The sequence below is a fragment of the Pseudophryne corroboree genome, chromosome 3 (assembly GCF_028390025.1).
Source record: "Pseudophryne corroboree isolate aPseCor3 chromosome 3, aPseCor3.hap2, whole genome shotgun sequence".
Lineage (NCBI taxonomy): Eukaryota > Metazoa > Chordata > Amphibia > Anura > Myobatrachidae > Pseudophryne > Pseudophryne corroboree.
Genome location: NC_086446.1, coordinates 461,635,121 through 461,651,740, shown reverse-complemented (window position 1 = coordinate 461,651,740; position 16,620 = coordinate 461,635,121). Strand labels below are relative to the sequence as shown.

Sequence of the window (16,620 nt, the reverse complement as noted above, 5' to 3'; positions counted from 1 at the left end):
GCTGCTGCAACAGTTGGTTCCAACGACCCGGTTGACTTTCTTGGGCATGATTCTGGACACGGAACAATGGAGGTTTTTTCTCCCGATGGAAAAAGCCCAGGAACTCCAGAACATGGTCAGAGACCTGTTGAAACCGAAAAGTGTGTCGGTCCATCAATGCACTCGAGTACTGGGAAAAATGGCGCCGTCCTACGAGGCCATTCCCTTCGGCAGGTTTCATGCGAGGACTTTTCAGTGGGACCTTCTGGACAAGTGGTCCGGGTCCCATCTGCACATTCATCAAAAAATCAGCCTGTCCCCCAGTGCCAGGGTGTCTCTCCTGTGGTGGCTGCAGAGTGCTCACCTTCTCGAGTGTCGCAGGTTCGGCATTCAGGACTGGGTTCTGGTGACCACGGACGCGAGCCTCCGAGGATGGGGAGCAGTCACACAAGGAAGAAACTTCCAGGGACTATGGTCAAGCCAGGAGGCTTGTCTACACATCAACGTACTGGAATTAAGGGCCATATACAACGGCCTGTGTCAAGCGGAGAATCTTCTTCGCGACCTACCGGTTCTGATTCAAGCCAAGGCAGAACAAGGAGCAGAGTGGCGATGGCGGAAGCCACCAGGATTCTTCACTGGGCGGAAAATCATGTAAGTGCTTTGACAGCAGTCTTCATTCCGGGAGTAGACAACTGGGAAGCAGACTTCCTCAGCAGACACGATCTCCATCCAGGGGAGTGGGGACTTCATCAAGAAGTTTTTGCAGAAATAACAAGTCATTGGGGACTTCCTCAAATAGACATGATGGCGTCACGCCTCAACAAGAAGCTTCTGAGGTATTGTGCCAGGTCAAGGGACCCTCAGGCAGTAGCAGTGGACGCCCTGGTGACACCGTGGGTGTTTCAGTTGGTCTATGTGTTATTATTATTTATTATTATCCTTTATTTATATGGCGCCACAAGGGTTCCGCAGCGCCCAATTACAGAGTACATAAACAAATAATCACACAGGAAAACAGCAACTTACAGTTGATGACAGTATAGGACAAGTACAGGGTAAATAAACATAGTTCAGCAGATGGCACTGGAATAAGTATCAGGTGGCAGAAGACTGATGGATTTGGTGCAGTTGAAGATTATTAAAGTAAGGAAGGATAAGCACATGAGGGAAGAGGGCCCTGCTCGTGAGAGCTTATATTCTAAAGTGTTCCCTCCTCTTCCTCTCATCTCAAAAATATTGAGAATCATGAGACCTAAAAGAGTGCAAACAATACTCATTGTTCCAGATTGGCCTCGCAGGGCCTGGTATTCAGATCTTCAGGAAATGTTCACAGAAGATCCGTGGCCTCTTCCTCTCAGAGAGGACCTGTTGCAATAGGGGCCCTGTCTGTTCCAAGACTTACCGCGGTTGCGTTTGACGGCATGGCGGTTGAACGCCGAATCCTAGCTGAAAAAGGCATTCCGGAAGAAGTCATCCCTACTCTGATAAGGGCTAGGAAGGAGGTGACGACGAAGCATTATCACCGTATCTGGAGAAAGTATGTATCTTGGTGTGAGGCCAAGAATGCTCCTGCGGAAGATTTCCATCTGGGCCGTTTTCTCCACTTTCTACAGACAGGAGTGGATATGGGCCTAAAATTAGGCTCCATTAAGGTACAGATTTCGGCCCTATCAATTTTCTTTCAGAAGGAATTGGCTTCTCTCCCAGAAGTCCAGACTTTTGTAAAGGGAGTGCTGCACATCCAGCCTCCTTTTGTGCCTCCTGTGGCACCTTGGGACCTTAACGTGGTGTTACAGTTCCTGAAATCTCACTGGTATGAGCCTCTTCAAACGGTGGAATTAAATTTCTCACTTGGAAGGTGGTCATGTTGTTGGCCTTGGCATCTGCAAGGCAGGTGTCTGAATTGGCGGCTTTGTCTCACAAGAGCCCCTATCTGATTTTCCATGTGGATAGAGCAGAATTAAGGACTCATCCTCAATTTTTGCCTAAGGTGGTTTCATAGTTTCATATGAACCAGCCTATTGTGGTGCCTGTGGCTACAGGGGACTTGGAGGATTCCAAGTCCCTTGATGTAGTCAGGGCCTTGAAAATTTATGTAGCCAGGATGGCTCGGGTTAGGAAAACAGAGGCTCTGTTTGTCCTGTATGCAGCCAACAAGGTTGGCGGCGCGCTCCTGCTTCTAAGCAGACTATTGCTCGCTGGATCTGTAACACGATTCAGCAGGCTCATTCTACGGCTGGATTGCCGTTAACACAAATTCGGTAAAGGCCCATTCCACTAGGAAGGTGGGCTCTTCTTGGGCGGCTGCCCGAGGCGTCTCGGCATTACAGCTTTGCCAAGCGGCGACTTGGTCGGGGTCAAACACTTTTGCAAAGTTCTACAAGTTTGATACCCTGGCTGATGAGGACCTACTGTTTGCTCAATCAGTGCTGCAGAGTCATCCGCACTCTCCCGCCCGGTCTGGAGCTTTGGTATAATTCCCATGGTCCTTACGGAGTCCCCAGCATCCTCTAGGACGTAAGAGAAAATAAGATTTTAAACCTACCGGTAAATCTTTTTCTCCTAGTCCGTAGAGGATGCTGGGCGCCCGTCCCAGTGCAGACAAATTTTCTGCAAGACTTGTATATAGTTTTTGCTTACATAAGGGTTATGTTACAGTTTGGATCAGTCTCGGGCTGATGCTGTTTTGTTTCATACTGTTAACTGGATCGTATATTCCAGGTTATACGGTGTGGATGGTGTGGGCTAGTATGAATCTTGCCCTTAGATTAACAAAATCCTTTCCTCGTACTGTCCGTCTCCTCTGGGCACAGTTTCTCTAACTAAGGTCTGGAGGAGGGGCATAGAGGGAGGAACCAGTGCACACCCATATCTAAAGTTCTTTATAGTGCCCATGTCTCCTGCGGAGCCCGTCTATACCCCATGGTCCTTACGGAGTCCCCAGCATCCTCTAGGACGTAAGAGAAATACTGTATGTCAATGCAGGAATTCTTACCACTTATTAATATGCCAAATAAAACCACTAATGGCCTGATTCTGACTCGGACACAGTCGCATACGTCTTTTGCCTGCCACAGGTCTGTGACTTTAAGCAAATATCACTACAAAGCCCTTCCCTTGTGTACAGCCCTATGTGCAACAACTGAGATGCCCACTTTTAGCGTTCGTAGCCACTAAAATACCAATTGGTGCACCAGCATCGGACGCGCCAGTGAAGTGTGCACCAGCCCTATAGCAGGTGCAGATTTTATGTCTGAGAATTGCCTACCATGTGAGTGATTAAGCATCTGTGTTCGCAAAAAAGATTTACCGGTAGGTTTAAAATCTAATTTTTGATTGAATATAAACAGATAATTGTATAGATTCTTTCGGTGGCTCAAGAGGGATGTACTCCCCATATGTACAATACTATTGGGAATACAACCACATATACAATACTATTGGGAATACAACCACCTGTACAATACTATTGGTAATACAACCACATGTATAATACTATTGGGAATACAACCACCTGTACAATACTATTGGGAATACAACTACATGTATAAAACTATTGGGAATACAACCACATGTACAATACTATTGGGAATACAACCACCTGTACAATACTATTGGGAATACAACCACATGTATAATACTATTGGGAATACAAACACCTGTACAATACTATTGGGAATACAACCAGGAAATGTATTTGACTGCAGTCAGAGACAACGGTGGTACAGGGGGCACAATGTCTTGTAGATAGTTTGTATAACTCCTTTTTTCAATTTTTATTTTTTTTGCCATCCACAGAATTATTCCTGCTCACTACCCTCTTTACCTGGTCTCTCAAAGATTTCAATTATAGGGTCTGCACTTTGTGCCAATACCTCATACATCTTCACATTGTCTGTGCGGAAGCCAGGGAGAGAGCTGGCAACAACCAAGCAAATAGTAAGTCTATTCTATGGCTGTTTTACCCTGAATTACCTTAACTTTGCGATCGTTGTTATACCTTTCTCACCCTTCACAGGTCACGCTCCATATTGGTCCAGTGTTCCCAGTTTACGTTCAGTGCATTTCTTGTTATTTGTCAACTTCTTCTCAGATAAGCCATAGGGTTCCTGTGGTGTTACGCGGTGAATGCGGTACCTGCAATAATGACACTTTGGTAAGAGATAATTTTGTATTTATATTATTAATGTATCATTTGCATATTGAGTCAGAGTGTTCCCTGTTAGTGAAAGAATACAAGCTAGAGTAGAGTACAAATAATAATAATAATAATAATAATAATAATGATAATAATTTTATATAGCACTCTTTCTCCAACAGGACTCAAGGCGCTTTACAGACATCAAAAACAATGCACATGGGGCCTAATTCAAGGTTGATTGTAAAACAACATTATTCTCTAATGGGCAAAACCATGTGCACATCAGGTGGGGCAGATATAACATGTGCAGAGGGAGTTAGATTTGGGTGGGGTGTGTTCAAACTGAAATCTATATTGCAGTGTAAAAATAAAGCAGCCAGTATTTACCCTGCACAGAAACAATATAACCCACCCAAATCTAAATATCTCTGCAAATGTTATATCTGCCACACCTGCAGTGCACATGGGAGGTCATTCCGAGTTGTTCGCTCGCAAGCGGATTTTAGCAGATTTGCTCATGCTAAGCCGCCGCCTACTGGGAGTGAATCTTAGCATCTTAAAATTGCGAACGATGTATTCGCAATATTGCGATTACACACCTCGTAGCAGTTTCTGAGTAGCTTCAGACTTACTAGGCATCTGCGATCATTTCAGTGCTTGTCGTTCCTGGTTTGACGTCACAAACACACCCAGCGTTCGCCCAGACACTCCTCCGTTTCTCCGGCCACTCCTGCGTTTTTTCCGGAAACGGTAGCGTTTTTTCCCACACGCCCATAAAACGGCCTGTTTCCGCCCAGTAACACCCATTTCCTGTCAATCACATTACGATCGCCAGAACGATGAAAAAGCCGTGAGTAAAATTACTAAGTGCATAGCAAATTTACTTTGCGCAGTCGCAGTGCGAACATTGCGCATGCGCATTAAGCGGAAAATCGCTGCGATGCGAAGATTTTTACCGAGCGAACAACTCGGAATGAGGGCCATGGTTTTGCCCATTAGAGAAAGATGTTGTTTTGCAATCAACCTTGAAATAGGCCCATAATACAGAAGATTTAACTAAAGCAGCAATAGATAAGCCACACAGACATAAAAGAAAGCATTGAGCAAACAGAAAGCACAATGCAGAATTGGTGTAGGCATTTTGGGTAAAAAAAAATAATAATAATGAAGGGTTGCACATTTCCAAAAAGAAGAGAGCAGCTAAACAAAATGAAATAATAACAAATGACCTTTTAGAGCTGCATGGTTATACAGTTTTTGTAATGTAGTTACGACTTCACGCTATTTCCCACTAACTAACCTATATTGCAGTTTATTTGGAGCGCCACTGATTCTAATGGACATTTTCTGGCTCTGGACATGCACACAACTACCACTGGCCCCACAACACGGGAACTTGTGATTAGGAAAGGAACTCTGCCTAATAATCTGAGCTACACATTCACCCTGCATGTTACTCATCAGAAGGAGCCAGGCTGGGGAGAAGGCAGAATAGTTCTACAACCAAATAACCCTCCCACTGGGGGACACTGCTCGTTGGCTCCCCAGAGCACTATATTATGGCATGAGACTCCTCTGGAATATAACTGCACAGGTCAGTAGTCACATACAGATGCAAGCTAGACATAGTAACTCTCTTATGTAAAATATAGAATTTATTAGCTGTATAACTAAGACTAGACTGTGGTATTTTATTTAAAAAAAAAAAGAAAAGAAAAAAAACATCCCCCCCTCCAAAAGAAAAAAAAACAGCAGTTTTTCCCACAAGGTCTGTGCTAGCCTTGCAGTCAGAGCAGTAACATGTGTAGGAGGGTTCTCAAGCTGCAAGAGAGAGTGATCAGTCTTATCTCCAACTGCCACTTGGTGATTAAGTACATATCGGATTATATGATTTTACTAGGAGATAGGACAGCAAGCAAAATGTTGTCTGTCCTTATGCCTTTCAGATATATGCAATGTAATGGGGTTTTGTGACCTGCATATATTTGGGTTGATGCAGAGCTGAATGCAAGTTGGGTGCAATTACACCTGAATTGCCTGCATGGAGGAAAATGCTATTATATGCCCATATGCCTCTGCCACCATATTGCTCCAATCCATACACTGTTACATAGTGGCCACTTGCCTGAGTCCTATCCCTAGTGCAGGAGATCCATATGAAAACAGCTGTATGTTTGTATGGGCACAACTCTTCACGTTCGCAATTCTGCTAACACATCCTAGCTTAACTTTACCTAAGTGTAAATGCCCCATTACTACCCAGTTCACCCATTGACCCACAAGTGGAAATGCCACTGAGTAGCGCACGTCTCAGTTTCACCCATAGCGGCATATGATCAGCTCAGACCATGCACCGTGCCAAATGCTCTAGAGATATCCATAAAACACATTTGTGTTCAACTCCGCATCAGTTAAATTGTGTAATTGTGACTCTTCTTCTGCCAGGATGGAGCAATCCAGATATGGGCATGCAGCTATTCTACGTTCTATCAGCTCAGAGATGCTCAGCCGTGGGTTGCCAGAAACTATATTTATATCGTGGATTGAGGAGCTGGCACAGTGTGCGGGCTCCTGCAGGCGGTGACGGTGGCGTCATTACAGTGTACATGGAAGTTGAAGATATGCAGGGCGATCGGACCCTGGCAATAAATCGGTGAGAGTGATGTTTTTTGATGTTTTCTCTGTATTGAGGCTACAGTGCTGGAGATAGGGCATTATGGGCATGGAGCGGAGAGTTACAATGTACTTACTCAGACTGTAAGACTCACTTTCTTCTTTGTTAATTATAAATTATTGATACATTTCCCTTAAAACATTTTTCATACAGCACCAATAATTAATATTTTCATTATCCTAGCCTCATTGGTTGAGTAAAGGTGATTTTGCTGTTTTGCTTAGCAGAAATGAGTGCTTTCCAAAGTCCAGGAGGGAAACATTCTACAAATGAAGAGAAGCAATAGGACACGAGGACAGGGCCGTCTTTCCGTATGGGCTCAATGGGCTCTTGCCCAAGGGCCCCAGGAGTATAAGGGCCCTAAGCTGATAGCTGAGGGTCCCCTCTTTCCAGGGGTACCAGATTTTTTAAAATTGGCCATGGGGAACCGGAGATATCCGACCTCAAAGTAGTGGTCCCCATCCAAGCCTGTTAATTGCTCTTCCCAGCCAGATATCTCGGGTTCTGTCTGACTTAGAGTTTTTCTGAGGGTATAATCCAAAAGCTGCGACTCTCTCCTTTTGGTGGACACTGGCAGCTTGTCTCTACTATGCCCAGAACCAGAAATATCAGCCTTCAAGCAGCTGGTCCCTGCTTCAGCTCCACACGCCTAATATGCAGTTTTAGGTTTTCATTGGTGAATTGCTCTGGCACCTGAACTCTGAGCCCTAATTCCCCAGTACCTTGTGAAAAGTGGGACTCTCTAGTTTTTTATCCCGTTCAAAGCTAAGAAATATATTTTCAGGAACTTGAGATATCTGCAGTCTAGCAAGCTGCCCTCCCACCAGAAAATTATAAATATTAAGCCCACTCCACTATCCACCCTTCCCCTACGTATTAAACACCCCCTGCCACCCTAAAAGTCATGTACCAGGGCTTCCTCATTCAGCCCAATGCCCCCTTCTACAGTTTAGCCCCATTTGTGCAGTAAAGGAGTAATTAGCAGAAATTACTGCTCCAGGTCCTACATGCTGAGCGGAAGATAGAACACCCCCTACCACCCGCGGGACTTCAAAGCTGCCACTGATAGCACCCCCCACCCCTACCACTGGAGGATGGGTAGGGGGCCCAGTGCATTGCTGTGCCCAGGGGCCTACACTGCTGTTAAGACAGCCCTGCACGAGGACATGCACTGAGACTGGAGGGGGGGGGAGGTTCAGGGGATATTTGAGAAAAAATTACTTCACAGAAAGGGTAGTGGATAAGTGAAATAGCCTCCCATCAGAGGTGGTAGAGGCTAAGACAGTGGAGCAATTTAAACATGCATGGGATAGACATAAGGATATCCTTACAAAGAAATAAGGATCAAACAAGGTTAGAGAAAAAAATAATGTAAGAAAAAAAAAAAAGGGGCAGACTAGATGGGCCAAGTGGTTCTTATCTGCCATCAAATTCTATGTTTCTATGTTTGTTTGGAGTTGCAGAAAATGATGGTTTATTATGGGTGATGGTCATGGGGCTGTAACTTTCTAACATATCTTATTAATTTTTCTCTGCAAGTCTCCATTTTCCCTTTTCTCCCCCTCTGTACAGCAGTCTATCAGTCTTGATGCCCGCCCTGTCCCGTGGTATTTCCAGAACACAGTGGTTGTGGAATCACAGTGAATCGTTGTTGGAGCATTTGCAGCTAGTGAGTGACACACCATTAGTGCTGCAGCTTGCTCTGGAAATGATCACTGCCTTAAACCTGGTGAGAAACAATGAGAAAGACATAAGGATATACTTAAAGTAGTTGTACTATGCATTGTTCTTAATGTAACAAGTCTTCCATATTTGCATCTTTACTCAGGATAATAATACAACGGACAGGGAGCACAATTACCACGTCCAAATACGTAACAATGTAACACAGGCAGTGTCTTCTGTTAATCTCTCCAGTTTGTGGGAGGTAGCTGCTGTCAGTGCAGCTTTGACGCAATGCATGGTACGTTTACTAATAACAAATTCGGCGGGATGTAATGGAGACCGAGATCGCCTGAGGTGCGGGATGCTGGCCGATCTCAGACTTTTTTTTTAAAAGGGCAGACACTTACAAGCCAAACCCATGCCTTGTAAGTGACTGCCCTTTAAAACAAAAGTTTGCATTGTAAGTGTTTTTTCTCCTTTAAAAAAAGTCTGAGATTGTCCGGCATCCCGCACTTCAGGTGACCTTGGACTCCATTACATCCCGCCGCCAGTTTGTATCGGTGCCCCTGTACTTGTGTAACAGTATGTCTTATCTCATCTTAAGGACCCTCATGAGATGGATACTGCAATATGGCTTAAAGTCCTGGAAGTCACAGAGAAAATGATCCATGTGCTGACTGTGGAAGGTGACAGGGGTCAAAGAGCTGAGAATGACATTCAAGAAAACATACTCACTCTGCTAGGTAGGAGGCAATAAGGGGAAACTTAGGAAAGTGCAGTTATGAGAAAACTCGTGGGGGGAATTCAGTTGATATCGATGCTCGAGTGAAGGGAGATCGCAGGGGCGATTTTGAATTGATGCTGTTTATCCCGCCGATCCCGTTCATTAGTGTTGGGTTTAGCTGCGAAAAGTACTGTTAGGTCACTTTTCTCACATTTCAGCTCGCCAGCACGGGGGGCTGCGAGCTGAAATGTGTCTCCCCGTGGCTCGGTGCACCTGAACTGAGCAACAATTGAATTGCTCCTTTGGGCGCCATCTAGTGGCGGCTGCGGGGAGAAACAGTTGAATTCCCCCCACTGTGTATATGTTTACTTACTTCTAAACAGCAATATACCACTCTTCTGCATATTTTACAACATACTGTATTTACTTGCTGTATTCTTAGAACGTATTTAATTAAAATGAGCTGTACAAATAATAAAAAGTATTCACATTTCTTTACTGTAGGTGGTGCTTTGACTTCCTCATATTCTGAAGATCTTTCTCTCTTTGCCTTTAACCTGGCACGAACATTGACAGTATCTCTCGGGAGGTCACGGATGATTGGTGAGGAGCCTCTGATAATTCATGTTCCTGGAGTTAAAATACAAGCAACAAGAATTCTTCCTCAGCACCTGCTGTACTCAACTCCTTCTGACCTCAGCCAAGACTCTAAGCTGCATGTTCTGCCAAGTACTTTGTTAGGTCACCATGAACTCCTACAAGTAACTATAGAGCTGGACAATAACCCTTTTCCTGATGGACTTCTTCCTAATATGTCTGTGACATCCCAACTAGTGGCTTTGGAATTCACATCACTCAGGGGGGATTCTGTACCAGTGAAAGACTTGCCAGCAGGTTCAGCCATTCAACTGAGAATGCCTGTCAGGAAAGAGGTCATTCTGACCCCAACATCAGTCTTCCTACCACCAAGAGGGAGTGCCAACATTACAGTAACTACTGAGCTGGCACACAGATCTGCAGGAACACATTTGTACATTGATATCACTACAATGAATGGTAAGTGAATATGAGGGGATGTAGCCATAATAATGTGTATTATTATTATTATTATTATTATTATTATTATTATTATTATTAATAATAATAATAATAATAATAATAATAATAATAATACTGCTGTAGCTTCTGAGAATAAATGATCAGACTTAGCAAGAACATTTTAATGCCTTGTTGATCGCAACTGAGAAAAATAATAGTAAGTTCCCCATACATTTATTTGCCAGAAAGGGTTATAATAACGTAATTTAACAACTTCACTTAAAACCTTTATGGGACAAATTCTCTACAATGGCTGCAATGTGCTGGGGAACATGGCAGCCATCAACATTGCAAATATTCCCTCATCCTTCACTGAGGTGTGCAGGAAAACTTGTTATGTCAGGAGTGCCGTGTCTGGCTGATAGCACCTAGTGATGAGCGGATTCGGTTTTACTCGGTTTTACTCGGTTCTCAAAACCGAATCTTATTGGCTATCCAAAACACGTGACATCAGTGAGCCAATAAGATTCGGTTTTGAGAACCGAGTAAAACCGAGTAAAACCGAATCCGCTCATCACTAAATTAGCACCCCATAGATGCTCAGCGCAAAATCACATTCACTTAAATGTACCTATAAATATGTAGGTAATGCAAACATTGCCAGTTACTCAGTGTTATTATTTAACCATCACACTGGAAGACAAGTATTCGGATCCAAGATAATCAACAATCTTACCCTTTTAAATTTGCACTAAACCATAATAACCAGACAGAGCCTGTATTTTATTGTATGACATGTACTGGACATGATTGGTTGCTCAGTGCACGTCTTCACCCAAATGCTCTATTACTAAATATCCCTCTTCTTTAATATTTTGAAAACATTTGATGTTTAATCTGTTGTGTGATGTAATTTGGTTTCCTGGGGCTGTAATAGAACTGTCCTTCTTTGAAGCCATGGTCTGTGATTATTTTGTAGGGTCAGACTGGTCTCTTGAAAATTCCCCAACATTGTTAATTTCATATGGACCTATTCATTCCACCAATCAATCTGTCAGGAAAAGGATCTACATGTACAATCTAACTCTTGGGGCACAGGACAGACAAAATATAAGCCTGCTTCTTCCCAGTAAATGGAGGTAAATGTTTGATTGTAATCAATAATTTTCAATTTCTTTACTCCCTTACTCTAGAAATTCTTCTAGAGCTAGTAAATTCCTCCTTCCCCAGTTATATTGGATAACCTATTTCCTTTATTATTTACGCCAGTTGTTTAAGTAAACACTGTCCCTTAACACACTAGGATTTACATGACTTTACAGAAACCTCTATACTATTTAAATAAATATGAATCTCCATTCATTGTTCTTTTGTTTGCTGTATCTTAGTTGGCCAGTGTCCTTGCTTGAGTATCAGGTCAATATCACTAGCCTGCTTTCAATCAACTCAGTCACAGCCTCTGTCAGCCTCTTCTCAAGCCTTTGTCAGTACTTCCATATGACCAGCCATAGATGGAGAACAAATGGCATGACCCCAAGCAATGCCAGCCAACCACACCAGGCCGTTTGTCATACTCGCCACCTTACACTGTTCGGTGCCAGTGTTTTTGTGCCCTTACATCACCTTGTTTTGCTTCCCCCTGTAAGTATAAACTTTTTGAAGAAAAATTATATATTTGTACATGTGTGTGCCTACCTGTGTTTGGAATATATTTAACTCTATATCTATACACTGAAGTGCCAACAGTCATGGGATAGGTGCTTAGTATCATGTAGGACCCCCTCTAGCCTGGCAAAGTGCAACAACTCAACATGGCATCAATTCCACAAGTGAATGGTAGACCTTTAGAGAGATGTTAACCCATGTCACCTGGATAGCTTCCCAAAGCTCCTTGATATTTGTAAGTACAAGATCATGGGTGTGAATGGTCCTCTCCATCATGTCCCATAAATGCTTGATTGGGTTCATATCAGATGAGCTTGGTGGCCACACCATTCATCTGAACTATCCAGAATGCTCCTCGAACCAATTATGGACAACTTGAGACCAATGATATAGTGCACTATCCTGCTGGAATATTCCATCATTTTGGGGGTACATAAATAGCTACAAATGGTCAATAAGCACTGCAACACAGCGGTTACCGGTCAGTAACATTTTCAAGTGGGCCATGCCAAGTGAACACACCTCACACCATTATGGAACTACCATAATCCTATACGGTGCATTGTTGACAGATGGGGTCCATGGCCTCATGGGGTCTGCACCACACCCGAACCCTACCATGTCTCATCAGACCACGCCAAATGTTGCCAGTCCCCCAGGGTACAATTAGCCCAGGTGAAACGCAGTGTTCAGTTTCATAGTGTTAACAGGGGTACTCTGGTGGATCTTCTGCTCCCATATCTCATGGAAGCTAAAGAATTCTGCACTGCCTTGCTGTGTATGGTACCTCCTACATTGAATGTGGATGTGATTTGAGCCAGTGTCACTTGTCTATTACCACGGACAACTCTGGCCAGATGCCGCTGTCTGGCCAGATCATTATGCACCTATATGCTGGTACACAGAAAAATAGTAATTTCCAAGATACCGATTTTACTAATTTCTGAAATGATTTCAGTAGTTTCTTAGCGTTTCTGGATCTAGGAAAAATAATTAAAAATTAAACCAAAAAGAAATTTAGAGTACCACAACAAAAGAAGCACTTTGTGTATAGATAAACAGATAGATAAATAGATATTTATAGAGAATGCTTTTATGTATGTCTAAAGCATGGACATTCCTGGAATTGGTATAACTATAGTGTTTTCATTGTCTGTACTCTCTTTCAACAAATGTGTTTGGTTTTGCTTTGCTATCTTTCTACAAATCATTATTTTCTTTTCAAAATCTTCTTTGTTGACAATCAAAATTGTTGCCAGACACAGTATTACTGCTCTCATGTCAAGTGTTGGCACAGAGGTAAAAAGGAGACTGTAGAGACAAACCTTTATGGGTCTCTCGCATGATATAAACTTGCCATGTGTCGGTGGTTGCCATGGTAATGCAATATCAGAAGTAGCATACTTGAAAAAAATCTTTGGAAAAAGATAAATTACAAAATTCTTATAACCTGCCACAGCGATTTCTATATAAAAAACAAACAAACTGATATTTTCATGAAATTGCCTCTTTAATTGTTTTTGGATACTTGGTATACGGTGCACATGCCTGGATTGGCAGTAAAAGGTGAGGGTCGTTTTCTTTATATCATTTTCTTTTATTCCTTTTTTTTATTATTATTTTGGTTTACTGGGAGATAGCCATATATGTGTAATTTTATACATACGTATACGTATATATATATATATATATATATATATATATATATATTTTACAGCATAATTTACCTACTGTACTCAAAAATATTACTGTTAAGTTTGTAAGTTTGATAGTTAGTGCACTATGCTTCATTTTAAAACTTTTACTATTAACTAAAACTAAAATATTATTTTGACAAATAAGCTCACTATATCCTATATGTTTGTTGGATTTTTATATTATATTTAGTTTACAGTACTTCCCGATTTTGCTGTACTTAATTTTCCTTGTGTTTTGGTTCTTATTCCACTTTCATACTTTCCCCATCCTACACTGTTATCCCTCACTTAGGATCCTCAACAATGGACACTTGTGGTGACATGTTGTTTAGTGCTTCTTTCTTTATATGTGCTGCTGGTCCTAATTTCTCACAAGTTGGACCATTTGGATGTGTCACGAGTAGGAATCATTCCACTGTGTGGTCCGCAAGGTCAATACAGATACTGGGTACTGGTGAAGACAGGCTGGAGGAGGGGCGCAGGTGCGTATGTTTCCTCACATAGCTTGTCTGGACATGTGCGTATTTACACTTTGCACAGATATATAATTAAATGTACATACTTGCTAACATGAATGCAAAGAAGCTAATATGAATGCAAAGAAATAAAGGTTGCAACATTACTAATGTTCTGTAGAGCAAAAAAGGCGTAAAGACAGTTACCACAGGACACTCTCAACAAAGTTGCATATAATACTTATTTTAAAGATTAATGTAGGCAGGATTTTGGCATGATATCCACATATAAATCATTTTATTTTCACCCATGACCTATTCCTGGTGTCTCTAAGCTCAGTTAGATACTCATCAAAGATAATCTCATGGCTGCTAGATGCCTGGTAGGTTTCCAGCTTGAAGAATCTCAACCCTTGATCACAACACCAGCCTTCATCCTGAAAGTGTGCCTAGTGCACAAATAAGAACATATTACAAACCCAACCAACGGCCATGTGTTTGCACCAGACTTTTATGATTCACAAAACTCTTTTCTACCTAGGCCTCCATCCTTGAGGTTTGATCCCTTCATCACCAACCCCCTTCCCCATTCATTACTCTACAGTAAATGCCATATCTCTTTTATTAGGCATCATAAAATGTATGCAGCGCCATACAGGAATAAGGGGTCTATTTACTAAGACTTGGACGGAGATAAAGCTGATGGGGATAAAGTACCAGCCAATCAGCTCCTAACTGACATTTTTCAAACGCAGCCTGTGACATGGCCGTAAGGAGCCGATTGGCTGGGACTTAATCTCCGTCAAATTTATCTCCAACCAAGGCTTAGTAAATAGACCCATAAGTGGCATATATATGGAAATATAAAGACAAATACCACAAGTACAATTAAAACTATGCCAGGGGCGGAAGAGTACAGGGGCAAGGGTCGAAAACCGCCTACATCTAAAGAAGCAGGATCAAGGGGGGCTGTGGTCGTGGTGGTGGGGGGTGGGGCAAAGGTGTTCGGGAGAAGGGTAGCACTCAAATATTCTCTATTGTATGTGCAAGTAAACAGTATCATAGTCACCAAAGGAGACAAAAGACGAGTACTGGTGGCATCGGGAACGTGCGGTGCGGTAAATGGCTGAGGAGGCATTGGCTAGTACCAGAGACAGATTTACACACAATGGGCGGTATTCAATTCTTTTCACCTCCTTCCACACCCGTTCTGTTTCTGCTGACGACCGTGGTATAATCATTTCAGCTTGCTACCCCCGGGGTTGCAAGGCACCCTAACCCTTTACGCAGCTAAACCTGACTACTATGGCCATGATATGTGTGATAACGGGGATCACTGTAGAAAGGAGATTGGGCGTGATATATCATTTGAATACCACCGAATATTTGAGCCAAAGAGTCCATGTGGGCATTATACACAGGTGCAGCAGTACATACTGCTGGAAATTTGGTGAGTTTTGATCAGAGATGTGTAGAAAAGAAAAGGCTTATTACTCTAGAGTTTTGACTATAAAAATTACTAGAATAATACAAAGAAGATATTTCTAATATTTTCTTTGTCTTTTTCATATACTTTATTTGATGCCTACAGTGCAATGCCTGCTGCCTTGCTTCTTACCTGGTGTTCAGGGGCGTAGCCAGAACTTTGCGGGTCCCATAGCAATATTTTGAAGGGGCCCCCGTACCAATGCTTCTAGAGAGACACTTTTCTGCAGCAGTTGTTAATTTTATGCCCTATAATAGTGCCCTAGTTCATTCACTGAACCATAGTAGAGCCTTAGTTAATGTTATGCTCCCATAGTAGTGCCATAGATTATTATATGAATCGCAGTACTGCTTAATTTAGCCCTATGTCACATTTCAGAGCTGCCAGTACACATTATGCCGCACAGTACCCCCAATTCACATTATGATATATAGTGCTCCCTGTTCAAAGTGTGCCTCATTACAGTGCCCTAGTTCATATTATATAACATTAACATGCCCACCAGTTCATTTTATACCACACTACAGACCCAGGCGCATACCTAGATATATTGCAGGCCCCAAGGAAAAAGTTTGAAAGGACCCCTACGTACCACCTGATGGCGTAAAATGTATGTAACGCATGTAACTGTGACAGGGAAGGTGGGCCCTTCTCAGCTCTGGGCCCCATAGCAGCCGCACTGCCTGCACCTATGGTAGCTACACCCTTGCTGGTGTTGCACCCTCTCACCTTCAGGCCGCTAGATAAATCAACAGTCCTAGTACACCAACTGGAAACTGACACGACAATCTAGTAGGAAGGGGATGATGTGAGTACCGTTCCTCCTGACTACAGACATAAATGCCCACCAAACCAAGCTGTCTTCTGGATCAGGGGTGTCTGGCTTAGATAAGGTCATCCTCTGCACTCTTGGCCTCAGAGCATCGAATTATAACCTATTAATACTTACGCACCAGGTGAAAATTCAACCTCGCACCGGACTGCAAGGCTCATTGTCCGCCCAGAAGAAAGGAGGATAGATAGGTAGAAGCAAACAAACAAACAAACAAACAAACAAACACACAAGACAAGACAGATGTAGATGTTGCTCACC

General features: G+C 42.7%; 1 protein-coding gene across 1 annotated transcript in view; it reads left to right on the top strand.

The window, feature by feature from the left end:
- The window catches only part of LOC135057308 (polycystin-1-like), a 191,282-nt gene that overhangs the window by 71,839 nt on the left and 102,823 nt on the right, over positions 1-16,620 (top strand). The window contains exons 14-24 of the mRNA XM_063963198.1: positions 3,781-3,921; positions 4,001-4,138; positions 5,435-5,717; positions 6,569-6,776; positions 8,337-8,526; positions 8,626-8,760; positions 9,067-9,205; positions 9,691-10,242; positions 11,204-11,363; positions 11,613-11,865; positions 13,879-14,068. Of these exons, the coding sequence (XP_063819268.1) occupies positions 3,781-3,921; positions 4,001-4,138; positions 5,435-5,717; positions 6,569-6,776; positions 8,337-8,526; positions 8,626-8,760; positions 9,067-9,205; positions 9,691-10,242; positions 11,204-11,363; positions 11,613-11,865; positions 13,879-14,068 (2,389 nt within the window). The remainder of the gene's footprint in view (positions 1-3,780; positions 3,922-4,000; positions 4,139-5,434; positions 5,718-6,568; positions 6,777-8,336; positions 8,527-8,625; positions 8,761-9,066; positions 9,206-9,690; positions 10,243-11,203; positions 11,364-11,612; positions 11,866-13,878; positions 14,069-16,620) is intronic.